The sequence below is a fragment of the Ceratotherium simum genome, chromosome 12 (assembly GCF_057802395.1).
Source record: "Ceratotherium simum simum isolate JZ-2026a chromosome 12, ASM5780239v1, whole genome shotgun sequence".
Lineage (NCBI taxonomy): Eukaryota > Metazoa > Chordata > Mammalia > Perissodactyla > Rhinocerotidae > Ceratotherium > Ceratotherium simum.
In genome coordinates this window covers 33,163,334-33,191,218 of record NC_141911.1, presented here as the reverse complement: position 1 = coordinate 33,191,218, position 27,885 = coordinate 33,163,334, and the positions used below count along the sequence as shown (strand labels likewise).

General features: G+C 35.1%; 1 protein-coding gene across 10 annotated transcripts in view; it reads left to right on the top strand.

The window, feature by feature from the left end:
- The window catches only part of ARFIP1 (ARF interacting protein 1), a 127,781-nt gene that overhangs the window by 59,202 nt on the left and 40,694 nt on the right, over window positions 1-27,885 (top strand). For 8 of the 10 annotated variants that reach the window (XM_087437527.1, XM_087437531.1, XM_087437526.1 and 5 more), the window contains 4 exons: window positions 791-899; window positions 6,829-6,924; window positions 15,622-15,734; window positions 21,389-21,610. In XM_087437527.1, coding sequence (XP_087293653.1) covers window positions 791-899; window positions 6,829-6,924; window positions 15,622-15,734; window positions 21,389-21,610 — 540 coding nt within the window. The remainder of the gene's footprint in view (window positions 1-790; window positions 900-6,828; window positions 6,925-15,621; window positions 15,735-21,388; window positions 21,611-27,885) is intronic. The other 2 variants (XM_087437534.1, XM_087437535.1) reach the window with 2 other exon arrangements.

Sequence of the window (27,885 nt, the reverse complement as noted above, 5' to 3'; positions counted from 1 at the left end):
AGGATTTCAAAGACGTATTTATCTTTTAGTGCATCACTAACTTGTCATTATTGTGGAAAACCAATAGGATCCATCATAGACTCTGATTTTGAAAATTTGGTAATTCTTTATATCCAAGCCAGAGGAAAGAAAGGAATTTTAATTGGAAATCTGTGTTTCTTGGCTTTCTTTTTTTTTAACTGTAAGACTGAATGTTGAATATTATATTTATTACAGTTAAGTTCCAATTATAAGCTAATTTGCAGTTAGGCTGACAATATCAGTGTTGAATATAAATCTAAATAGCAGGAAATTTCCTTTACCTAACCCTGATTAAAGTCAGAGAAGCCCTGTTTACCTAGCTAACCTTAAAATCAAAGGAAAATTAATATTGCAAGTGAATGATTTGTTTGTACTGACCATTAGCCAGGATCATCATGATTATATTAGACATCAGTCAGTTTTTTAATATTAAACATGGCTTTTTAGTCCTCTTCATTCTGTTTTTTAAAATGATATTCCTGGTGTATCAGTAGATTAGAAATTTGAAAATTTATTTTTAATATCTGCCTGCTGCTTAGTTCTAGAACAATGAAAGTATGTTGTATTTGGTATACACTGTACCTCTCAATAGCAAATCTTGCTGATTTTGCTGCTGGTTGTACATCATTACAGAATGCTGTGACAGCATAAGGGAATACTACATAGTAGAGAGAAAAATAGTTTAAGATGTGATTAAAAGGACACTGAACTGTTATGTGATGTGAGATTTTTTTACAAAGATTTTCTCTTTTATTCAAATGTTGCTAAGGATTTGAAGCGTTCATTACCAGCTGGACTTGGTCTCTCAGAAACCCAAATTACATCTCATGGCTTTGACACTACCAAAGAGGGGGTTATTGAAGCAGGAGCATTTCAAGGTAAGAGCCCATATGTTTTTAAAGATGGCTATGGCGGAGGATGGGAGAAGTTCACCAAATGCTACGTTTATTAATAAAGCATGCGAGTCGAGCCCTTTAAATCTGTGATAAAACACCAATTATAAACATAATCCTTTTTCTCTTCAATTTAAATAATTTAACTATTGTTTTAGTAGTCTTCTTTATGTAAATCAATGTGCATAATTTCACTGATTCTTATTTAAGAATTGGTTTTAAAGTACTGAAATAAAAACTAAAAAATTATATCAAAAATGCAGATTTAAATTATTTTAGCTTGTAACCACAAAATGTATAGCTATAAGTGAATATTGATTTGTAAAAGGCATATTTCCTTTCTCAAAGTAATTAGAAACATGAAATTTTTATTTTTTCTACTATACATGCTGTATAGAGATCTCCAAGACCACCCTCAGATTCAATAATTTACTAAGAGGACTCACAGGACTCAGTATAGTCATACTCACAGCTATGATTATTACAGCGAAAGTATACCAAGAACAATTAGCAAAGGCAAAGGATGCCTGAGGCAGAGTCTGGGGGGTAGGCATAAGCTTGCAAGGGTCTTCTCCCAGTGCAGTCACACAGGGCGTGCTTAATTTCCCCTGCAGAGATGTGGCAACATCTCTGTATGAAGTGTTGCTAACCAGGGAAGCTCATTAGAGACTCAGTGTCCAGGGTTTTTCTTTTCTTTTATTGAAGTCACATTGGTTTATAACATTATATAAATTTCAGATGTAAATCATTATATTTCTGCTTCTGTATGGACTGCATCATGTTCATCACCAAAAGTCTAGTTGCCATCTATCACCATACACATGTGCTCCTTTAACCCTTTTGCCTTCCCCCTGCCCACTTCCCTTCTGGTAACCACTAGTCCGTTGTCTATATCTATGTGTTTGTTTATCTTCCACATATGAGGGAAGTCATATGGTAATTGTCTTTCTGTGACTTATTTCACTTAGCATAATACCCTCAAGGTCCATCTATGTTGTCACATATTCAGTGCCCTGGGTTTTTACTGGAGATTGCTCGCATAGGCACCCTCTCCCTAGCATGGACCAAGATTCCAGACTCCCAGAAAGAAAGCAGGTGTTTAGCCCATACTGTTTGTATAAACAGTTTAGGCATAGGGAGCCCGTCTTACCATCCTGAGAATGGAGGGAGTCTTCCCAAAATTTAAGTTCTCAGATGCCAACTAAGGGCCTGTCTTGTAAGCTGGTCTTTTTTTTTTTTTTTTTTTTTTTGAGGGAGATCAGCCCTGAGCTAACATCCATGCCCATCCTCCTCTTTTTGCTGAGGAAGACTGGCCCTGAGCTAACTTCCATGCCCATCTTCCTCCACTTCATGTGGGACACCGGCATAGTATGGCCCGACAAGTGGTACGTAGGTGCGTGCCGGGATCCCAACCCGGGCCGCCAGCAGCAGAGCGTGCGCACTTAACCACTACGCCACGGGGCTGGCCCCGGTAAGCTGGTGTTTTTAAGGAGAAGCAGTTAAACCTTTACATTAACTGTTTTCTGCACATATTCCATATATGTCTATTTTTAATATAAAGGAAAAAGTTGCCTCCTTTTTCAATACTCTTGCCTTAATAAGCTTTTTAAAGTATTTTTTCATTTTCACTTGAGTGAAAGAAAGTAAAACCATGTAAACATTTGGATGTAAAAACTGGGTTGTTTTCTTGACAGAGCTGTAGTTAAAGTAGTAGCTATAGTTAATGTTCAATGAAGTATATTAATTTTAATACTACATTATAATTTCACAAAATGAAAAAGTATCTCCATGCCTTTGTAATTGTTAGCCCTCTTGAAGATAATATTCTATATTTTTATTATACTAAAGGCCAATACTTTATTCAAAAACAACTTATATTTTGAAATATATTCTTTGCTAAATAGGTCCTATAAATAAGCATTTAGGATAATCCAGTATGATATCCTCTGCTCTAGACTGTAAAATGAATGGGCTGTCTAGTGACACCATTTTTTTTCCCTTTTCATTCTAATGTTCAGAAAAATAAAGCTATAGAAAGGGAGCATACATGTCAGTAATCAATAGTCATTGTATAGCATTGTGGCATACTTATCTAGGGGATAACTTTGAGTTTGAAAGAGTTGACTGAGTGCCTAAAATTATGAGTGCTTAAAGATATAAGGCTTACTTTGCATAATGTGACACTTTTTTTGGACCAATCACCAATTTCCAAATTTAAGTGTCAACATAGAATAAAAAGATACTTTTACTACTAAGATACTTTATTTTCAATGAAATTATTTAGGCTGACATTTGGTTTAATCTTTTTCTCCTTAAATGGAATAGTATTATACAAGAATTGAAATCAAATGGCCATTATAAACTACTGTACATGAGCATGAAAATGCCAATCAGTTTCACTTGCTTATGGATACATCTTAATCCTTCAAATTGGAAACAAGATATGTTTCATGATAATGGCAGTAATTTATGTCTCAGATTAGTTAAGCATTTATTGGAAAGTTGCAGTTGTTTTAAGTGCCCTTGTTTTAAGACATGTATAGGTAAATTGAAAGGAACATGAGAAAAAGCAACATGATTAGAATTTAGGAAATAGGTCTTATGAAAAAATGTTAAAGGAGTTGGAGCTGTGTTAGCTCTCTGAAAAAATAACTTAATGACAGCTTATTAATGACTCTATTACTTGAACAGTTATACTAAAAGAAGAGTATTAACCATTTACTTTTGCATCTCAAGAGCAAATTTAGAAGAAATTATGCTTAAATTTAGCCTAACAACAACAAATATTGAAATCTGCCTAACAAATATATTGCAGACTCAGTAATAGTGGAAATCATGAATAAATGCGAGTTCACAAAAGTAAAGTGTATTTGGTACCTAAGTTTTGTTTTAATGGGGTTTTGGTCGTTGCCTGCGTGTATTCAGATTCATACACATATTCATATTCCTAGATTTCTGTTGTTGAGATGAAACAGAGCGAATTCCCCAAATTTAGTCAATTAGCAAGATCCTAGATTCTTAAGAATTATTTTTTATTGGATATTAGTGAATGATTTTAGTAACTGATTTCTTCTAAATTAGTGGTTTAGAGGGTTGAAGATCCAGAGAAGTGATAATTACCCTTGAAAGGAAAGCAAAAAAGCTGAAGTACTCAGTTACCTCAGCACCGTGTCTTTTGCTATTTTAGTTTGGAAAGTTTTGTGTCATTTGTTACATATATTATACACATTCTCATGTTATGTCATTGGATTATTTCTTATGCAAGATTAATAAACAATGATAACCAGAACAACAGAGCTCTGTTCCTGGGATCATCAAGAAATGGAACTACAGTAGTCATCTTTTATTTAACACTTCCTGATTTCATAGAAACCCTTGTGCCTTGGATAGTAAAGATGGTCTTTGTTTACAATGGTGATTGGACTGGATAATCTATTAAAATGCCTTCCAGCTTAACAAGTAATTTATGGATTGGTATTTTCTATATTGAATTTAATAATAGAGATATTATAGTGTGGATTCAGAACATTTGAGTCTCTCATAAGCTGTTTTAACCTCTCTGGGGCCTGTTTTCTCCTATAATTTAATGTCAGACCAGTTGATTTCCATCATCCCTTCCAGTTTTAAATTTTATGATTCAACAGATTTAAAGAGACAGGTATCTCCCACTTTGAAAGGTAGCACCAGTCTATTTAGATTTATTGTATGTTGGGATTTTAATGCCAAAACCAGTTCAAATTAAGATTTTCATATTCTTAGAACTGGTGATTTTCTGCATCAGCACTTAGTCTGTCTGAGATATGACCAATTATTACTAATTGTAAGAAAGTTGATGTTGAATCTGTCCTATTAGAAAATTTTAATTATAAATTTGATACATAATAGGTTTTCTAAAGAAGTGGGAAAAAGTGTAATTGAAATAAAAGTATCTTACAGACAGTAAAATATTCTCAGCTAGGGGGCCAGCCCCATGGCTTAGCGGTTAAGTGCACGCACTCCGCTACTGGCGGCCCGGGTTTGGATCCCGGGTACGCACCGACACACCGCTTGTCAGGCCATGCTGAGGCGGCGTCCCCCATACGGCAACTAGAAGGATGTGCAACTATGACATACAACTATCTACTGGGGCTTTGGGGAGAAAAAGCGGGGGGGGGAGGAGGATTGGCAGTAGATGCTAGCTCAGGGCCAGTCTCCCACAGCAAAAAGAGGAGGATTGGCATGGATGTTAGCTCAGGGCTGATCTTGCTCACACACACAAAAATTCTCAGCTAAATGTGGAAAGATGTGAATAATTTTTTCAACTTCTTTTTAATTATCACTCCCCTACAGATGTACAGCCTTTACAATTTAAAATAAAGAAAGCAATGGAGGGGCTGGCCTGGTGGCACAAGCAGTTAAGTGCACGCACTCCTCTGTGGTGGCCCGGGGTTCGCCGGGCCACCGGCGGCACCCAGGTGCACTGACGCACTGCTTGTCAAGCCATGCTGTGGCGGCGTCCCATATAAAGTAGAGGAAGATGGCCACAGATGTTAGCTCAGGGCCAGTCTTCCTCAAAAAAAAAAAAAGGGGAGGATTGGCATCAGATGTTAGCTCAGGGCTAGTCCTCCTCACAAAAAAAAAAAAAAAAGAAAGCAATTGAAGCTATACAGTTTTCTTTGGTTTAATGGTGGACATTAGCAACATTGTTGGGTAGTCAGTTTTTCTTACTTTGTAGATAACTAAGGCTCAGAGATGTTGAGTAATTTGCTAGGATGTTCCTGATACTATGGGGTAAATAGAGCCAGAATTTCAAACCCAGAGTTAGAATTTGAAACTTAGTTGTGTTTTATTCAGAAATTGTGTTCTTTTCCCCTAAGTTCTCAAACTTAGTTGTGTTTGAGAATAATCTGAGTAGCTTTTAAAAAACTACAGATGCCTAATGTACAGCAGAGAATAGATTTCAAGTGTTTTCACCACAAAAAAAGGTAACTGTGAGGTGATACGTATATTCGTTAGGTTGATTGTGGTAATCATATCACAATGTATATTTATATCAAAACATCACATTGTATGCCTTAAATATATACAATTTTTATTTGTCTGATAAATAAAAAACAATCGAATAAAAAAGCTAAATCTGTCCCTAAACAAAAAAACCTCTACAGATACCTGTTTCACTGATGATCAGTAGATCTTATGGCATGTACCAGGTATGTTTTTAAAAGTCCAGAAGTGATTCTTATGATTAATTAGAATAACACTCTGACTACATCAGCACTTCTTAAACTTGAAAATACATACAGATCACCTGAGGATCTTGTGAAAATGCAGATTCTGGTTTGGTCTGGGGCAGGGCCTGAGATTTTGCATTTCTAATGAGCTCCCAGGTGACATAATTGATGTAGGTCCCTTGCATCCATACTATGAATAGCAGTGATCTACACTATGTAATATTTGATTTATGATTTGAAATTTCAAATTTCTGTGAATTTTAATTATAAATTTGATACAATATTACATGCCTTTGGATTTCTACTTGAAGAGCTTTCCTTTGTATGTAAGAGTAGCAAGTTATAAAATATTTCCTTAAGCTTTAAATCATTCAGCGACGGGACTTGAATCGCATTCTGTTAATTGATTTGGAAATAGCAGAGTACCGTTAAAGTCCTGTTTAGGTGTGATCTTGCCAAGTTTCTTCTTATAGTTATATGTTTTGTTTGGCTTTAATAGTCAGATGAAAAGTTTATACAAGAACTCAGCCTGGTAGCATCCGTTTATTATTAGTCCATTCCTGCAAGAAAGCAAGTATATTAATTCCAGTTTTTAATCCTAGTTTTTGAATATTTTGAAGGAAATGTCAGTAAAGCTCTACTCAAAATGTACAGTATGTGGAGGAGAAAAAGGATTTTCACAGTTAAATGTCTACCCTTTTCAGGTTCCCCAGCACCACCATTGCCATCTGTTATGTCTCCTAGCAGGGTTGCAGCTAGTCGACTGGCTCAACAAGGACGTGATTTAATTGTTCCTGCAGGTATTCACTGCACTGATTGGATAAAGCCCTTGCTACTGCTGACGCTAAACTAATTCACTCAGTTTCATAATCACTCGCTTTATTTTCTTAGGTGTGTGTTTTTCTGGCTTTTTTGGTGGCTGCTGCTATTTTTTAACAATAGGGGAAATAATCTTTCTAGCCATATCTATCTTTCTGACTTTTCAAAGTTATTAGCTATATTTCAAACCTGAAATTTAATTTACTTTAAGATTAAAAAACTTTGTAAAATTTGATTCATTTTAATTCATCCTTTCTTTGCTCTGGAAAATGTGGGTTCACTTTTTTGATCCTAAACTCACAGCTTTGCAGCTCTGCTGTTTTTCAGTTAGACAAGAAAGGAGCCTTCAACAATTGGGTTGTTCATTATTTGGCATAGGTCAAGTGAAAAAGGCTATGTCTTTCTGTTTTCAACCTCAGCTTACAAATAGTTTGCATATTGCAACAAAATACTGTATAATTTACCAGTTATGCCCAATTGAAAAATACTTGGGAAAAAAAATCCATTAGTTTGTGTTGAATTGGCTCTGCACTTTAATATTGCTGGGCTGTTAATACAGGGAAAAAGTTGAACTCCGTATTTCTTTTTATATGAAATGTTAACATTTTGTATTTTGTTTCTATGAGAATTTTGTAAGTTAAATTTATTTGCTGGTCTGGCTGTAGGAGTAAGTCAGAAAGGAATTTTTTGCTGACTCTTTTAATTGAGCTAACATTGGTTTATAACATTATGTAAGTTTCACCTGTACAACATTATAATTCGACTTCAGTATACACTGTAGCATGCTCACTGCCAAAATTTAGTTTCCCTCCATCACCACGCAGTTGACCCCCTTTACCCGTTTTGCCTTCCCCTGGCCCCCCTTCCCCTCTGATAACCGCCAGTCTGTTCTATGTATCTATGTCTTTGTTTTTGTTTTGTTTCGTTGGTTTTGTTTTTTTTGTATCCCACATATGGGTGAAATCATCCAGTATTTGTCTTTCTCTGTCTGGCTTATTTCACTTAGCATAATACCCTCAGGATTCATTCATGTTGCAAATGGCAAGATTTCATCTCTTTTTATGGCTGAGTATTCCATTGTATGTATATGTATACACCACACCTTCTTTGTCCATTCATCCATCATTGGGTACTTAGGTAGGTTCCATATCCTGGCTATTGTAAATAACCCTGCAGTGAACATAGGGGTGCACATGTCTTTTCAAATTCGTGTTTTTGTTATCTTTGGATAAATACCCAAAAGTAGAATGGCTGGACCGTATGGTAGTTCTAGTCTTAACTTTTTGAGGACTCTGCATACTGTTTTCCATAGTGGCTGTACCGGTTTACATTCGCACCAACAGTGTACGAGGGTTCCCTTTTCTCCACATCCTCTCTGAAACTTATTTCTTGTCTTTTTTTTTTTTTTTTTTAAGATTTTATTTATTTATTTTTTCCCCCCAAAGCCCCAGTAGATAGTTGTGTGTCATAGCTGCACATCCTTCTAGTTGCTGTATGTGGGACGCGGCCTCAGCATGGCCAGAGAAGCAGCGCGTCGGTGCGAGCCCGGGATCCGAACCCGGGTCGCCAGCAGTGGAGCGCGCTCACTTAACCACCAAGCCACGGGGCCGGCCCTTCTTGTCTTTTTGATAATAGCCATTCTGATGGGTGTGAGGTGATATGTCATTGTGGTTTTGATTTGCATTTCCCTGATAATTAGTGATGTTGAACATCTTTTCATGTGCCTGTTTGCCATCTGTACATCTTTGGAAAAATGTCTATTCAGATCTTCTGTCCATTTTTAATTGGATTGTTTGTTTTTTTTGGTGTTGAGTTGTATGAGTTTGTTTCTTTGGTGTTGAGTTGTATGAGTTCTTTATATATTTTGGATATTAACCCCTTATCACGTATATGATTTGCAAATATCTTCTCCCATTTGATAGGTTGTCTTTTTGTGTTGATGATTTCCTTTGCTGTGCAGAAGCTTTTTAGTTTGATGTAGTCCCATTTGTTTATTTTTGCTTTTGTTTCCCTTGCCTGAGGAGACATATCCAGAAAGATACTGCTAAGACCTATGTCAAAGAGCATACTGCCTATGTTTTCTTCTAGGAGTTCTATAGTTTCAGGTCTTAGATTCAAGTTTTTAAATCTATTTTGAGTTAGTTTTTGTGAAAGTTTCATTCTTTCGCATGTGGCTATCCAGTTTTCCCAACACCATTTATTGAACAGACTTTCTTTTCTTCATTGTATGTTCTTGGCTCCTTTGTCATAAATTAGCTGTCCGTATATGTGTGGGTTTATTTCTGGGCTCTCAATTCTATTCCTTTGATCTGTATGTCTGTTTTTCTGCCAGTACCACACTGTTTTGATTACTATAGCTTTGTAGTATAATTTGAAATCAGGAAGTGTGATTCATCCAGCTTTGTTCTTTTTCTCAGGATTGCTTTGGCTATTTGGGGTCTTTTGTGGTTCCATACAAATTTTAGGATTTTTGTTCTATTTTTGTGAAAAATGTCATTGGTTTTTTGATAGGGATTGCATTGAATCTATAGATTTCTTTAGGTACATGGACATTTTAACAATGTTAGTTCTTGCAGTCCATGAGTACAGACTATCTTTCCATTTCTTTGTATTTTCTTCAGTTTCTTTTAACAGTGTTTTATAGTTTTCAGCATACAAGTCTTTCAACTCGTTGGTTAAATTTATTCCCAGGTATTTTATTCTTTTTGTTGTGATTGTAAATGGGATTGTTTTCTTAATTTCTCTTTGCTGGTTAGTTGTTAGTGTATAGAAATGTAACAGATTATCGTATATTAATTTTGTACCTTGCAACTTTACCATATTTGTTAATTATTTCTTATAGTTTTTTGGTGGATTCTTTAGGGACTTCTGTATATAAAATCGTGTCATCTGCAAATAGTGACAGTTTTACTTGTTTATTTCCAGTTGGATGCCTTTTATTTCTTTTTCTTGCATAATTGCTCTGACTAGGACTTCCAATACTGTGTTGAATAAGAGTGGCAGGAGTGGGCATCCTTGTTTTATTCCTGACCTTAGAGAGATAGCTTTCAGGTTTTGACCATTGAGTATGATGTTAGCTGTGGGTTTGTCATGTCAGCCTTCAAATACAGAAACCAGTTTAAGAGGCAAAGTATGTATTTGGGATCAAAGAATTGCAATTCAGGGAGCACAGATACAGGCAGAAACCCAAATAGTGTCCTGCTAGGGAGTCAAAGTCAGGGACTTTTAAAGGCAAAGAAGGGAGGTTATATTACAAAAAATTTTAATGGGGATTGGAAGCAGAGAGCTAGTCTTGGCTAACTATTGATTGACTATTGATTCTATCTTCAGAAAGTCCACAGTCCTCAGTCTTTGTGATCTGGATGTCCATTCTCCTGTGACTTCTCAAACGATTGTAAAACAATTCCCATTTTGGCCCAGTCCAGGGTTCAAGACAGCAAGGCAATTTCTCTGGAAAGGCAACTCTGACTCCATTTTAAAATGATTCCACTAAAGTCAATTTTGAAAGTCATATGTGGCCTTTATTATGTTGAGATACGTTCCTTGTATACCTGTTTTATTGAGAGTTTTTATCATAAGTGGATGTTGACTCTTGTCAGATACTTTTTCTGCATCTATTAAAATGATAATGCGATTTTTGTCCTTCATTTTGTTAATGTGGTGTATCATGTTGATTGATTTGTGTATGTTGAACCATCTTTTGCATCCCTGAAGTGAATCCTACTTGGTCATGGTGTATGATCCTTTTAATGTATTGTTGTATTCAGTTTGCTAATATTTTATTGAAGACTTTTGCATCTGTGTTCATCAGAGATATTGATGGCCTATGATTTTGATGGCCTGTAATTTTCTTTTTTTGTGTTGTCCTTGTCTGGTTTTGGTATCGGTAATGTTGGCCTCATAAAATGAATTAGAAAATGTTTCCTCTTCTTCAATTTTTTGGAAGAGTTTGAGAAGTATAGGTCTCAGATCTTCCTTGAATGTTTGGTAGAATTCACCAGTAAAGCAATCTTGTCCTGGACTTTGGTTTTTTGGGAGGTTTTTGATTACTGTTTCAATCTCCTTACTAGTGATCGGTCTATTCAGACTTTGTTTCTCCATGACTGAGACTTGAAAGGTCATATGATTCTAAGAATTTATCCATTTCTTCTAGATTGTCCACTTTGTTGGCATATAGCCAGCTGTTCATAGTAGCCTTTTATAATCCTTTATGTTTCTGTGATATCCATTGTGACTTCTTTTTCATTTCTGATTTTAATTTATCTGACCCTTCTCTCTTTTTTTCTTAGTGAGTCTAGCTAAAGGTTTGTCAATTTTGTTTATCTTTTCAAAGAACTAACTGTTTGTTTCATTTATCTTTTCTATTGTCTTTTGAGTCTCTATTTTATTTATTTTTGCTCTGATTTTTATTATTTCCTTCCTTCTCCTGACTTTGGGCTTCATTTGTTTTTCTTTTTCTAATTCCTTTAGGTGTAAGGTTGGATTGTTTGAGATTTTTCTTGTTTCTTGAGGTACACTTGTATTGCTATAAACTTTTTTCTTAGTACCTCTTTCTCTGCATCCCATAGATTTTGGTATTTTCATTTTTATTTGTCTTCAGGTATTTTTTGATTTCTCTTTTGATTTCTTTGTTGACCTGATAGTTATACAGTAACATGTTGTTTAGTCTCCACATATTTGTGATTTTTCCAGTTTTTTTTTTATAGTTGATTTTTAGTTTCATACTGTTGTGATCAAAAAAGATGCTTGATGTGATTTCAGTCTTCGTACATTATTGAGACTTGTTTTGTGTCCTAACGTGAGCTATCCTTGAGAATATTTCGTGTGCACTTGAGAAGAATGTGTTTTCTACTGCTTTTGGATGGAATGTTCTAAATATATCTATTAAGTCCATCTGGTCTAATGTTTCATTTAAGGCTGATGTTTCCTTGTTGACTTTCTGTCTGGATGATTCTTATTGATGTGTGTGAAGTGTTAAAATCCCCTACTACTATTGTGTTGCTATCAATTTCTCCCTTTAGGTCTGTTAATAATTGTTTTATATAGTTTGGTGCTCCTAAGTTAGGTGTGTATATATTAATAAATGTGATGTCTTCTTGATGGATTGTCCCCTTTATCATTATATAATTTCCATCTTTGTCTCTTGTTATCTTTTTTGGCTTGAAGTCTATTTTGTCTGATATAATGTGGCTACACCTGGTTTCTTTTGGCTGCCATTTTCTTGGAGTATCATCTTCCATCCCTTCACTTTGAGCCTATGTTTGTCGTTAGAGCTGAGATGAATCTCCTGAAGGCAGCACATAGTTGTGTCTTGTTTTTTAATCCATCTAGTCACTCTGTGTCTTTTGATTGGTGAATTCAGTCCATTTACATTTAGGATGATCATTGATGTATGAAGACTTAGTACTGCCATTTTATCTTTTGTTTTCTGGTTGCTCTATATCTCCATTGTTTATTTTTTCCTTGTGTTTCTGTCTGCCATTTTAATTTGGTGATTTTCTTAGGTTCGTTTTTTTATGTTTCGTGTCTCTGCTCTAGATTTTTGTTTTGTGGTTACCATGAAGTTTGGATAAAATGTATCATAGATAAAATAGTCCTTTTTCTGCTAATAGCATCTTATCTTTATTTGCCTATAAAAGTTTTGTCCTTTTCCTCTTCCCATTTCATGTATTTGTTGTCACAAATTGTTCCTTTTTATGTTGTGAGTTCATTACTAAATTGAAGTAGCTATAGTGATTTTTAATGCTTTTTTTCCTTTTAATCTTTATGCTGTAAAGAAGTGTTTAACAACCTGTTCTGAAATAGAGTTGCAATTTTCTGATTCTGTCTATTTATCACCTTACTCAAAGTTTTGTGTACTTTTGCCTTTTTGTTTCAGGTAGAAGAGCTCCTTTCAGCATTTCTTGTAAGGCAGGTCTAGTGGTGATGAACTCCCTCAGCTTTTGTTTGTCTGGGAAAGCCTTTATTTCTCTTTCGTATCTGAAAGATAACTTTGCTGGATAGAGTATTCTTGGCTGACAGTTTTTATCTTTCAATATTTTGAATATTATCATTCCACTCTCTCCAGGCCTGTAGAGTTTCTCCTGAGAAATCTGCTGATAGCCTGATGGGGGTTCCTTGTAGGTTACTGTCTTTTTTTCCCTGGTTGCCTTTCAAATTCTTTTTTTTTTTTTTCATTTGTGAGGAGGACTAGCCCTGAGCTAACATCTGATGCCAATCCTTCCCTTTTTTCTTGAGGAAGACTGGCCCTGGGCTAACATCCGTGCCCATCCTCTACTTTATATGGGACGCTGCCACAGCATGGCTTAGCAAGCGGTGCGTTGGTGCGCGCCTGGGATCCAAACCTGCGAACCCCAGGCCACCGCAGCGGAGCACACGCACTTAACTGCTGTGCCACCTGGCCGGCCCCGCCTTTAAAATTCTTTATCATTGACTTTTGACAGTTTTAATATAATGTCTCTTGGAGAGGGTCTTTTTGCGTTAAGATAATTAGGTGTTCTCTCGGCTTCTTGGACTTGTGTTATCTAGTCCCTTCCCTAGGTTTGGGAAGTTCTCAGCTGTTGTTTCTTTAAATAAGCTCTCTGCTCCCTTGTCCCTCTCTTTTCCTTCTAGGACACCCATTATCCTTATGTTACCGTGTCTAATGGAGTTGGATAGTTCTCACAGAGTTTTTCATTTTTTAAAAAATCGTAGTTCTCTCTCCTCTTCTCCCTGAATCATTTCTAGATTTCTATCTTGGAGCTTGCTAATTCTTTCTTCTGCTCTGTTTCCAGTGCTTTCTGTTGCATTCGTCATCTCATTTATTGAGTTCTTCAGCTCCAGAATTTCTGTTTGGTTCTTTTTCAGAGTTTCAGTCTCTTTGGTTAAGTATTTCTTCTGTTCATTAGTTTTATTCCCGAGCTCATTGAACTGCCTTTGTGAGTTTTTTTGTTGCTCGTTGAGTTTCTTCATGACAGTTCTTTTGAATTCTCTGTCAGTTAAATCACAATCTTCCGTGACTTTAAGTTTGGTTTCTGTAGAATTGTTTTTTTTTGTGATACCATGTTACTGTGATTTTTCACGGTGCTTGATGAGTTGGTCCTCTGCCAGGCACATTTGAGGTAGAGGACACCTTTCTTATTTACACAAAGCTTTGTTTACTTTGATTCTAACAGTTCAACTGGTTGGTAATTAGAAGTCTTTTTTTTTTTTCAATAGGTGGCGCTATAGCACAAGTTTTTGGTTTCACTTACCTGAGCTGCTTCTGGCTATATTTGAGATTCAGCACTTTCCAACCTCCACCACTTCCACTAGAGGTGTCGCCAGGGCCCTCATTGGTGCTGGTGTCTTGTTGCTACCTGTGTCACTGTGGTCACTGGTATTGCCGCTCAGGGTACCGTGATGGCGAGTGCCTCTGCCACATCCAGGGTCACTTGGGTTGAGGGCACTGCCACTGAGGAGTGGGGGAAGCTGGGGTTCTGGGCACCTCTGCCATGTCTGGGGTTGTTGGCTTCATGGGCCCCACTACCACTGCTGCCTGGTTCCCTGTGGCTGCAGGTGCCACTGCAGCTGGGAGGCTAGAGTTGTATGTGCCGCCTCTGCTGCTGCTAGTGGGTTCTCTGGGGCTGTGGGCTCAGCACCCACAGCTGGGGAGCCTGAATTGCAGGCACTGCCTCCACTGTTCCCCCAATTCCATCTGCTCTCTGTGTTCCAATTCACCCAGCTTCCGATGTGCTGATGTATGGATCTTCCTGGTGACATGGTGTGTTGGCAGAGGAACCTTCGTTGAGTTTTGGATGTTTTACTAGCTGTAGATTCAAAGGGAGAGACAACGGGAGCATCTCATGCTGCCATGATGCTGATGTCACTCTGACTCTGAGTTTTTAAAACTATGTTTTACAACTTTTTATCTTCTCTTTATTTCATTGTTCTTTTTAAATTATTGTAAAGTTTCTGTCCTAAGTCATTAGTATCATATATGTTTATTAAATATTTTAGTCTATGAAAAATACTTTACTATTAGGAGCTATAGATAGTTGTAGAGTTGTTTTTATGTCATAATTCTTAATTGTTGGAGCAACATTGTCAGGGCTTTATACTGTCTTTTTTAAATTATAGCTTTTGGGGGGGGGATTTCTTGAGGAAAAAAAGGAGGTACAATGTAGGTCTTGTTTTAACCCAGCCTTTCATACTGGTAGTAAAATGTTTTTAATGGCTATTTGAAATTTGAATTAGATTTTTAAGTCCTCCAAAATTATAGTAACATTGTATTGTTGCTCTGTTCTACGTAGTGCAGTGAAAAGAGATCACTGTGAGGTGTACGTGGCCTTTCATATTTTTACTGACACAGTTTTTTTAGGGTCATTAGGCTGTAAAATTGTGGAAATTTTATTATTTTTTTTGAAGTAAACAACAATTTATTTAGAAAAGAAGGCTAAATACAGCATTTTTTTTTTTTTTTTTTAAAAGAAGCAGACAGACAAACCACAGGGCATTTGTGTTTAATGGACAGGAATATTTTTTTAAGTGTTAGGAAATTATCCTCAATGATTCCAGGAAGTTCTAGTCCTTCACCTTGTGGGAACCTTTTTATTTTAAAATGCATAAGTAGTTTAATTTGAACAGCATCAATGTTTTGTTTTCTTTCCTTACTTGTCTTTATCTGGTTTGTGTTTTTATCTTTTGTTGTGATCATGCAGGTGGCCAGAGAACACAGACGAAAAGTGGACCAGTTATTCTAGCAGATGAAACTAAAAATCCTGCAATGGAAAAGTTAGAACTTGTTAGAAAATGGAGTCTAAACACCTACAAGGTTTGTAATTTTTTAATGTTTCCACGCTAACTGGCTCTAAGAATTTTCATTTGTATGTTATTCAAATTATTATTTTACAATTATATGACTATATAGGAGAGAATAATGCCATCTAAACATAAAAATACAACTAGAAAATGAAGTATTTTGTTTTATTATTGATCTTTGCATAAATGTAGTTTAAAAAGTCCGTAGCAAAAGAGTAAAAAAGCTACTAAACCGCTTATTAATTGATAGATAACACATAGTTGAAGAAGAAATATATTGCTTTGGAATATGTTTAGTTGTAGAACTGCTATAGGTATGTTTGTTCCCACCTCCCTCTTTTTGATGCTTTATACCAACTGAATGTCAAGAGAGGTGTATTAGTTTTCCAAAGCTTGAAATTATCTGATCTTGTTGTAATAACTAAACATTAACTGTACAGACGGCACCAGATTGCAAATGAGTGGGATTTCAAAAGTTTATTAACGTTGTTAGTTGCATTGCTTCAGAGTAATTGGTGATTATTTTCTTATGCCCTCCGTAAAACAAATAAGCAAGTTATTTAATCTATACTATATTTGATGTATTACAAATAGCTCAAGCCCCAAATCCACTTAGTACCTTTGAATCTTAACAGGGATAACACAGTAGAACTTGTAGAATAGTTAAGTGGGTGAAAGCCCTAGTAGCTCAGGTTAGAGCGTTAGCCATAACACTGTCTATGTATGTGAACTGGTTGTGGGTCTAGTGGTATGTAAATCAGGAAATGTCTGTATTTTTATACAGAGCACATCTCTTATGTGTCTTCTCAAGAGTAATACAAAAGTGAATTTATTCTTTCAGTTAATACTTTTAAAATATGATCTGAAATCCTCTACAAAAGTATAGGTTTTCTTAGGATGGTAAAAGTGCCCTGAAACATGCTACATGAATTTTTCCAAAAATTATTTAGCTGATGTCAGTGTAAAACTGAGAAATGCCGATGGTAATCATCAAAAATTGATGCCTGTTTAAACTGGTCTCATTCAAGACATTCTATTTAATCATTATGGCTTCTCTCATTCCATGTATTGTTTTTCCCTTTGTATTCCTTTATATCACAACGGTTCACCCAAATATTCAAATTTCTGCGTCATCTTTTTGCTGACTCCACATATCGAGTCAATCATTAAATGCATTCTGCCTACTTACTATTCTTTGACTTTATCCTTTTTTCTCCATCCCAGCCTTCACAGCCATAGTTCATGTCTTTATTACTCTTTCACATTACTGTAATAGCTTCTGAACAAATTCTCTTGTCTGCCTCGTGTAGTTCAATTCTTGCCTAAAATCCTTCAGTTGATCCCTATTGCCATTAGAATGGCGTGAATCTGATCCCTGCTACCTTTCCAACTTTATCTCCTACTGCTCCTCTCTTCCACCCTTTGGATCCAGTGATCCATAGCAAATTATCCAGAGATTTCCTAAACAAGCTGTGCTTTCTCACATCTCTGCTACTTTGTTCATGAGGCTGTATCTGCCTACCACTTGGAATTCCCCTTCATGTTCCCTTTCATTTCACTTGTTTATCTTTTATCCCAGACTGAGCTTCATTCATTTATTTATTAAATTTATTCAGCCATTCCTTTGTTCATTTATTCGTGAAATTTGCCTCTAACTAGTAACATTCTATGTCCACACATTTTGAACCTAAAGAATACAGGCCTTATTTCTGAACCAAATCGTACTAATTACAAATTACAAAGTTTAAGATTTTGTTCATTTGAGCCTTCCTCTCTTGTATTATTTAGTTCATGTTTTCCTTATCTTTTTTTCCTATGTGTGTGTCTATTATCTGTTCCTTTTTTTCTGTCTCTTACCTCTATAATAATTTGAATTGAATTATTAAGATTCCATATTTATCTTTTAAATTAACATATCACATTCAGCCTTTCTTAAAATTTGTGTTAATGAAAAGAACCAGTCTTTAAAATGTTGTACACATGGCATAATACTTTGTGGAGGAATTATTCTCCTCAAAGTGATCATTTTATTTTTAACTGAAATTTTTTTTCATCACTACTTAATTTGGATATTTCAGTTTAAGTCAAAAGAGAAAAATTTCTAACTTACATGATTTTATGGAGTTGGTAGCCCAGTATGTCTGCGCTAACATATGCCTCTCGAATAAAAGAACCTCAGAATGTAACGACCTTTTTGAGTCTACATGATTCTCTGTTCTTGTGGCTTTTTGACCTCTTCGGACCAAACTGTGAGCTAAGATAGGGCATTCATTGTCATTTGGAGAATCCTTCAAGTATTGATTCTGATATGGTTGATTTAGGACTGTGCTTGTTAGCCATTTACTCTTGAGTAATTCAATTCTGGCTATGACTTTGATCCTCTCTTTCTTGGACTTCAGTTCCTTCATGATTTCTACCTTGAATTTCTTTTGTCTATTTCTATTCTCTGGCAAACAGTTTAAGGCTTTTCCTCAAAGAGAATATTGAGCATTTCCTTTATTGGTTAGTTTTGGCTTCAAGACCAGTCTGGTGATTAAAACCAAATATGTAATAGGAGTAATTTTAAATTTAGGCCTTGAACCCATCTTCTTAAACATTATTTTAATCTACCTGATTTTATTCACAAAATTTGAAGCCAAAATTTATTTTCTCATTTATTCTCATCTGCAGGAATAGTTGTGAATAATGAACTCTGGTTTATCTCTTTTGTTTGTTTTTGTATTTTCCTGGTGTAGAATAGAGTACTTTTAGAAGTCCATCTTTTTTTTTTTTTAAGAATAATCTCAGTTTTAGCATTCAGAGCTATTTGGCATCTTTCCCAAACATTAAATGCTTTTAAAAAATGTTTTAACAGTTTGCCATCAATATTCACACGTTCATCATATTAATCTTTGTTGTTTTTAAGCCAATATCTTTTAAGCTTTCATTTCTGTTTTTCTTGTCATATTGCCTTATTCATTTACTGGTTGACCTATTTCCCCTGTTAAGTTTCTAATATTTGCTTTTATGCTCCCTTTTTCCCTATACTTGACCCTTAATGAGTCTTTTTATATCTATCACTTGTTGCCATGAAATTATTCTTTTCCTTGTACTTAAATGTTTTTATTCATTTTTTGGCATCATAGAAAAAGCTCTTAGTGCTATTTAAATACTCAGAGTACACAGTGACTGTCTCATAAATTCATGACCTGTATGATGGTGATTCATGGTATTTTGTGCACTGTTTATTACTTTATTTTATCCACCCTCCCCCAAGTAGCAGATCTACATAGAGCACTAATTTACTTTTGCTTCTTCCTACTCCTTTAACTTTGCTCCATTTGTCCTATTATCTTCAAAATGAATTCTTAATTTATAAGTATGGAAAACTGAATAGGACCACCAGCTCATTGTAAGTCATCTGCATTTTCAGGGACTTTGAAGAGTAGAGAACTGAGATTCTTAATTCTTGTCTATTTTAAACTTGCTTCGTAATATATACCGGTCTCCAATTTTGCATTTTAATTTCAGTATATGCTAGGAAGCAATTTAAATAAAAATCTGCTTTTTAGTGATTATGTGAGAAACTTGCTCTGGGAACCTGGTGAGTGGGGAAATGATGAGCAACTTTGTATTTTCTCACTACAACTTTCTTTACAAAGCTCCATTTAGGCTATGTATAGTACTCTCACTTCCAGATTACTTAGATTTTCCTTAGGAGTGTATAGATATCTGTATTGAAATATAAGCTTTGTAAATTCAGTTTCAAAACTTGTTTCAAGTGTCCATATTAATCTTAATATGCCTCATAATCACTATTGCCTTACTCTTCCCACTGTCTTAGCTTCCTGGAAACAAAAAACGTTTCCTCATTAAACCTTTGACCCTACTGTCTGCTTGTAACTGTTATTTCTGTGAAAAAATGACCACTCAGACAACACAGAAGACGTTTCTTTCATTTTGCCCAGTCTACCAAGCTCCTTCAATGAATTCTGGCTTCTTGACTTTCAAAAAACTGTTATATCTTGGTTGCTATGGAAGGTACCACACGCTTTGCCTCGAGAATAGAGTAAATGTCTCTGATAGTGTTGCACAGGGAAAATCCTGGTGTGGATGAAAAGTGGGAATGAGTGGTATATCTCCTTTATGTTGTTACCATTTCAGATATTATTTCTTGCTGATGTTTCTCTCATTAAAATCACGAAGTCTGCAGTTAAACTGTTCTCTTGATGTGATTTTCATCTCCCAGGAGTGTTTATATGTTTTCCATAGCAATAATTTTACCACCCTTCTGTGAGTTTGGTCTCTCACCTTTCCTATCATTTTCTATATAGATAATTTCTCTACTTTTTTAAAAAAGAACTCCTTTGTAAAAAATGTTTATTCATAAAGATCCTTAATTGATAAGAATGGAGAATGTATAAGGGAATTTGTTGCAATTTTAAATAGAAAAATATGAGTAACATATATGCTAACATTAAAAGGATAAATATAGGTTTACGTGTACTGACAAGGAAAAGTCTCAAGATATTTATTCATAAAAAAGAAATGTTCAGGATATTATGTATAGCATAGCATGGTCTCATGTTGACTTTAAAAATACTGTATATGTGATTACATAGGTTTAAAGGAGCATCTAGGCTACCCATCAAACTGTTAATAGTAGTTTTCTGCGATTTAGTGGGATTAAAGGAAGGAAGAGGAAATTCACCTTTTATTTCATTCACTATTTTAATTTTTACAACAAATATTAATTCTATAATAAACTTTGAGAGACATGATAAAAGAGCAAGTTCTCAAATTTTAAAAAGTATAGTACTTACTACTTTTTTAGAATATTTTTGTTAACCTTAAAAGATGAGGAGTATGTTAATGCTCTTCATGGTTACTCTCAAAATGTATTATTGAGTAGTGAAGTTGCTTATAATTTTTTATTTCTAACAAAAATTACTAGAAAACTTATTTCCATGTGTTCTGAAATTAGGTACTTTTAAAAAATTATAAGTTCCTGTATCATTATTTTTGGGGCCGAGTAGAGTAACATAATTTAATACTATTCTATCTGGGCAAAAGTAAAAGAAAAATTCAGGCCTCCAATCTCTACTTCTTTCTCTTCCTCCCTCCCTCCCTCTCTTACTTTCTCCACTCCTCCTCCTATCTCTCCCCACTTGCCCACCCTCTGTTCTTTCGTCTTTCTCCTTCCTTCCTTTCCTTTATTCCTCCTACTCACACACATACACACAGCTATTTAAGGGGAAGATAGAAGGAAAAAAAGCATTTGAAACCAATAGGAGAGTTGAATTTTGGTATTCTTATTATTCCTACATTAACAATCCAATATTGTTCTTAAATCAATGTCAAGTATCTCAATTGTTTTAAATAATCTACCCAAGTGCACTAAACTTGAAATATGGTTATGTGAGAGAGCTCATCTGACAGTATATAAATTAGCTACTAGTCTTATAACTTCCTCTGGTTAGTAATAGTTAATAGACTTGTCTGATAAATTTACTGAGTCCTGGTGAACTTCGAAAAGGGCTGACAGTTTTAATTTGTTAGGTTAGCTTATTTGAATCCAAAAATGATGTATGCTATGTGTTCTAGCAATTTGACTTTAGATTGCTATATTACTTTTTTTCTTTTGTTCTTTTTTTTCCCCCTAAACAAAGTGTGTCTTTCCCCTTTTAGTGCACTCGACAAATTATTTCTGAGAAGCTAGGCCGTGGATCAAGAACTGTGGACCTTGAACTTGAAGCTCAGATTGATATATTAAGAGATAACAAGAAAAAATATGAAAATATTCTAAGACTGGCTCAGACATTGTCGACCCAGCTTTTCCAGATGGTGCATACCCAAAGGCAACTTGGAGATGCATTTGCTGACTTGAGTTTGAAATCACTAGAACTCCATGTAAGATTATTTTAAGTAACTATTTGGGGGATGAGAGGGAGGAGAACGGCAATAGGCATGTTTTAAGACGTAATTTATACATTTCTGATTTGCTGAACTCTTAATAAAATTGGAATCTTGAGGGGTTCTTTTAAGATATTTCGTGTAATTTTTAAGAAGGCCCACTGACTTCTGTCAATATAGTGATCCAGTTGTACCCTAGAGGAGATGTCAGGTGGGGTTTCAGGGGAAGGGAACTTGGTTAAAGGAAAGGAAAAAGAGAGTACTCAGCCTGCCTGAGCCTGGAAAGAATCATAGCTGGGTGTATAGTTGGGCATGGGTAAAAAGTAAATTTTGGCACCTAATGAAAATCTCTTACCTGGTCTCCAAGTGTCTTGAACAAATAGTAACTTGCTTGACTGGATTTGTGACATACTTTTACTGAAATCGATATAAATTATGAATTTTAGAATGATATTATTTTCCTGCATCTATCTCTATGAGTATTCAGCAAAGCATTCCTAAGAATTTCTTGTGGTATCTTATGTGACTCCTTTTATGTCTTCTTTTTTTCCTCACTTGGAGCCAAAAGGTGCAGAAATCCCTGCCTACAGACTTCTAACTTAAAGAGTTGGATAACTTAGAGCCATAAATCGTTTGATAATATCTAGAATCTTGGACAAAGAAAGTTTGGCTGGAAATGGCAGTATATATCATAATAGGGAAAAATACTGAGATTCAATTCTGAGTCATTAGATAAATAAAAGAAGAACTAGTTTAATACTGAGAAGCTAAATAATCATAACAGCTGCAATTATTGAGTGTCCACCATTTCACTGTAATGGACTGGGTGCTTTATAACCATTATATCATGTAATTTATCTAACAACACTGCAAGAAATGTTATCCCCATTTTATAGATGAGGAAACTGAGGCCAAAGAGAGGTTAGGTAATTTTTATAAGATCACAAAACAAATAAAAGGTAGAACTGGAATTTATATCCAGGCCTGTCTTATGTTTCTTCATGATCTCTTACTATATCTTTAAGTGGAGTCTTTAGAGGGTCTGTGACACAGAGAAAAATCCCCACAGTATGGAAAGAGGTAGCCAGGGTATAGGGTCTGGGGAAGTGTTGCAGCAATGTTATCAGTGATGCTACACTTAGTAGACACTATTAATTATAATAGTTAACACAGATTGGGGGCTTGCTATATGCCAGATACTATTCTAAATGGTTTATATATGTATTAGCTCATCTAATGCTTCATCTTAGTAAGTACTTTTGTCATCTTTCTTTTGTAGATGTGAAATCCTTTTTGTACAGAACTGAGAGGTTAATCCTCAGTATTCAAGTCCATTGGACCCAGTTTTAATTTTTGAGTTTCTTGTTTGAGCATTTCTAACTGTAGGGATTGATATTTCATGACTTACTCTTTCTTAAAGATCTTCCAATTAGAAAATTTACATTTTTTTTTAACAGAATAGAACTTTTTATCTTGCAACTACTATATGGATCCATTTGAAACTAAAGACACAGTGTGGGATCTTAATGACCTTATTTCTTATATCTTAAAAGTGTTTTGCTGTTTCATCATCTTAGGAATTATTTCATAATTACTCATCAGTTATTTCCAATCATGTTAAAAATGACTAAGATAATAAGAAAACAAAAGAATGATAGCATTGCCTAGAAGAATGCTACAATAGTGAGATAAATACTTTTTGTTTGTTTGTGTTGCCAAAACGAAATCTGGAGTCACCATTTCTGTAGTGTTTTTTTTTTAATGTTCATGCAGTACAGTTGAGAATTTAGAATTCTTCATTTTCTGCCCATAATGGCAAAGAGAAGACACTACCAGAGGAAGACATTTCATAATTATTAGACAAATCAGAAGATGACTATAAAGAGACAGCAGTATTGACTCTTAACAATGATGGTGAAATTGATAATATAAGTAAAACTTCAGGCCATGAGTCTTCCAATGGTGATATCCTAGATGAATTTTCTTCAATTCAAAAGTCAATGATATACCAATTTTACCTCAATCAAATAAATAAAAAGTGTTGATGAATAACAATGTATTTTTAAGGACAAAAAGGAAATATGGTATTGTATTAATCAAGATTCTCCAGAGAAACAGAACGAACAAGATGTGTAAATATATAGAGATTTATTTTAAGAAATTGGTTTATGTGATTGTGGAGGCTCAGTACATCCAAAATCTGCAGGGTAGGGTGGCAGGCTGGAGATCCAGGGAGGAGATGCAATAGGAGTCCAAAGGCAGTCTGCTAGCAGAATTCCTTTTTGCTCAGGGGAGGTCAGTCTTTGTTCTATTCAGGTCTTGAACTGTTTGGATGAGACCCACCCACATTATAGAGGATAATCTGGTTTACTCAAGTCCACCAGTTTAAATATTAATCTCATCCAAAAAAACAGCTTCACAGAAACATTCAGAATAATGTTTGACCAAATATCTGGATACCATGGCCCAGCCAAGTTGTCACATAAAATTAACCATCATAGGTATTTTCGTTCAACAGGAATGACTCCATCATGCAACATTTTTCGACAAGAAGCTGGACCATCTTATCTTGCTAAAAAGATGTACTATATTCTTCTTTGATGTTTATGCACCAAAATGTACCTGATATGATTCGTTAGTGAACAAATGCTGAAGACAAGTGTGTATACGAAAGTGATTTGAAGGAAATAGATAATGTAGAAATGAAAAAATTCATTGAATTGAACATTCTAATTGGTGTTTATAAATGTAAAAATAAGGTAAACTAGATCCTATTGGAGAGGTATTTGAAATCTGGAATCAGTATTTACAGGATGGATGTGTTTGTACCAGTGAGGATTTTTGAGAGAAATAGAACCAGTAGGAGATATGTGCATAATACACACATACCCACATATAAAGAGATTTATTTTACAGAATTGGCTCATACAGCTGTGGTGATTGGCAAGCCTGAAATCTGTAGGGTAGGCCAGCAGACTAGAAACTCAGGCAGAATTTCTGTCGTACAGCAGAATTCCTTCTTTTCCGTAAAACCTCAAACTTTTGCTCTTAAGGCCTTCAGCTAATTAGATGAGGCCCACCTACATTATGGAAGATAATCTCCTTAGAGTCAACTTTAAATCACGTCTACAGTCTTTATCATTATAAATGTTATTCACATCAACAACATTTGTACCTTCATAGCAACATCTAGACTGGTATTTGATCAAATGAACACTATAGTCTAATCAAGTTGACACACAAAATTAACCATCACAGTCCACCGTTTGTCATTTTAGCAGCTCTTATAAACATCTCCTTAAACCATACAGTTATCTCCAAATAAAGACAATAACAAAGTCTTACTTCCACCTAACATGATACAACTATTCCTGCATACTATCAAAGAGACACTAACCCGTTCCCTGGAAGAAGATGCAAAGACCTGGGGTGATATTCACTTTTTTTCTTGATATCCTGTAACTTAAAATACTATGATGTAAAGTTAATATATCTTATGTTATGTGATAAGGGGATAAGAGAGGGAAGAAGACTAGGGTACTTGCTTTACACACACACACACACACACACACACACACACACACACATTTATAACAAAATAAGGAAAAAATACTCAACAATTATAGTCCTCATTTCTATAAATGGCCACATGGTCATAGCTTCTTCCACTACCCATTCCATATTGCATTTGCCCTCAGCTAGCATCTCAGCCTGTTGTGGTTCTTTGCCTGGTGGGGTAACCCAAACCCTCATTCCTAAAGGGTCCGTGTCATTAGCAGCCCTGTGTGAAATGGGTTGTTGTAGTTTTCCATTGATATTAATCATAGGGCATGGTGGTACTAAGAGACACCCTAAGGGGTTATGTATATTGCATGCATACTCTTCCTTACCTCCATTGCAGAGTAGCAGTCCAGTTTCTCCCTGGTAATAAGGATTAATCACACCAGCCAGCAAAATAATTCCCTTCTTTGCCTGTTGATTTTTTTTTTTAGGAAGAGTTCTAGAGTGCCTTGGTGAAGAGCTGGTGTCCACTTCCTCTCACCTTATGCCATATTAACTGAGATCCACAAAAAATACTTAGCAAAAGGCCTGGCACATAGTGGCACTGAATAAATTATGATGATTGTGATACCTGTTGTTGGAATTGTGGCATTTGGGAGTTGAGGAAGAGTTTAAAGATTAGTCCGATTCCTTCGTTTTCTAGAAAAACAACCAATATCCAGCAGTTAAAGAAAGCAAATCTCAGGGCCGGCCTGGTAGTGTAGTGGTTAAGTTCACATGCTCCGCTTCAGCAGCCTGGGGTTCACAGGTTCGGATCTCGGGCGTGGACTGATACACCACTTATTAAGCCATGTTGTGGCAGCGTCCCTTATGAAGTAGAGGAAGATGGGCACGGATGTTAGCCCAGGGCCAGTCTTCCTCAGCAAAAAGAGAAGGATTGGCAATGGATGTTAGCTCAGGGCTGATCTTCCTCACAAAAAAAAAAAAAACAAATCTCCTGAAAGGAATGGGAAATGATCTTTTAATGAATGCCTGTCAGCTGTCAGAAACTTTATACAGGTTATCTCATGGCACTTCCTATCAAGCTTGTAAGGGAATTATCTTCATTTTATTAGTAAGGAAATTGAGGCACAAGGAATTTGAATTATTGACGAAAGACGCAAGTGCAGTCAGTGGCAGACTCAAGATATGAATTTTGAAACTGCTTGAATTCCCAAACTTAGACTTTTATCATTTTCTCATATGCCTTCTGTTATACCATGGCACTTCTTTAAATTGTATTTTCTCAGTTTAGAGGGTAACGTCTACGTCAAGATTAGAGAACTTCACACAATCCATATTATTGTCAATTATCAATTAGTACTTGCTATTCTAGTTTTTGACCTCTCTGTATTATTTTTTAAAATAACCCATTTGTTATTAATTAGGTAATAATTTATATTACTAAAACTTGATGTTTTAGATTCAATCAGATGCTTCTGTTATTTGGTCCTAATGTATAAATTGAATAGGAAACAGTAATCATTTACATCTGGTAAGTGTTATGAATGATGTCTGAGCTGCTAAAGAGAATAAAAGAAATTCAAATGTTTTCAAAGTTTATTTTCTCTATATATAAAGCAAGCAAATTTTTAGATCAAGGAATTGTATTGGCCTTCCTTCTTCAGTGGCAGATTAGACCTACAGCCCTGTTCTTGATGTATATACCCTTTGGTTATTTTATGTTTAGTCTATTTGTAAGTAATTGCTAAGGGAATTTATAATAATATGTAAAGTGCTCCTGCCCAACTGAGAATACTAAAATGACTTATAAACTAAATAAACTTCAGGAGTCATGTTTTATCTTAATTTCACTTCCTTCAAAAAAGCATATTTAATTATTTATGTATTTATTTATAATGCATATACATATGTATATTCCTTTCTTTCTAGTGTCCTGATGGCTTTATATCTTTCACTATTATCTCTCTTGGACCTTACTATGAAAAAAGCTTTTTTATTCTAGCCAGTTAAGTTTTCAAATTATAGATTAAAATCTTAGGTTTTATACACATTTTCTTCACCAAGTTATAGGTGAGATTTCCATTTATGAGTCAGAACTGTGTCAGTTTACTCTTCCTGTCTGCTTTGAATTTAGGCCTATTTATCTCATCTGTAAATGCAGAATTCCCAATTCTGCTATGTAACATTTTAATCTGCTGCATTTCATCTTACTATACACTAGTTATTTTGTTTGTTTTTGGTAAAAGAGCAGCCGTCAAGGTTGTGTAGATATCCCTGTGGTTAAATTAGGACTCGTGGCATTTTCAGAGTTAATAATGTGGAATCATGCATATTGAGAACTTTTAGAAATGAACAATGTTACAGGGGTATGATGTAATGATAGATACTTTGTTATACAGTGAGTAGAAAAAGTTTCCTTTTTATGAACTATGATATTTATATCCAATCCAACTTTCATATTTTTCTTCCTCTTGTTTGTTGATTTTTTTGTGTTACCTCTCAATGAATATCAAAGATATTCATTGATAAGTACAGTTGTAATATGGTATGTGAACTTCTTCTAAAAGTTGTAAAAAATGTTTTCTCCTATATTATTCCATTTCTAGTAACATTTATTTAGTCTTCAGTACATATCTTAGCTTGTAAAAACTTGGTGCCAGATTCTTCAGCTGTCCTGCCTTTCATTTAGTTTTTACATACATTGATTGATATTCCTTTTATGTAATCCTATATCTACCAATATTTGCAAATCAAGGTCTTTAAAATTT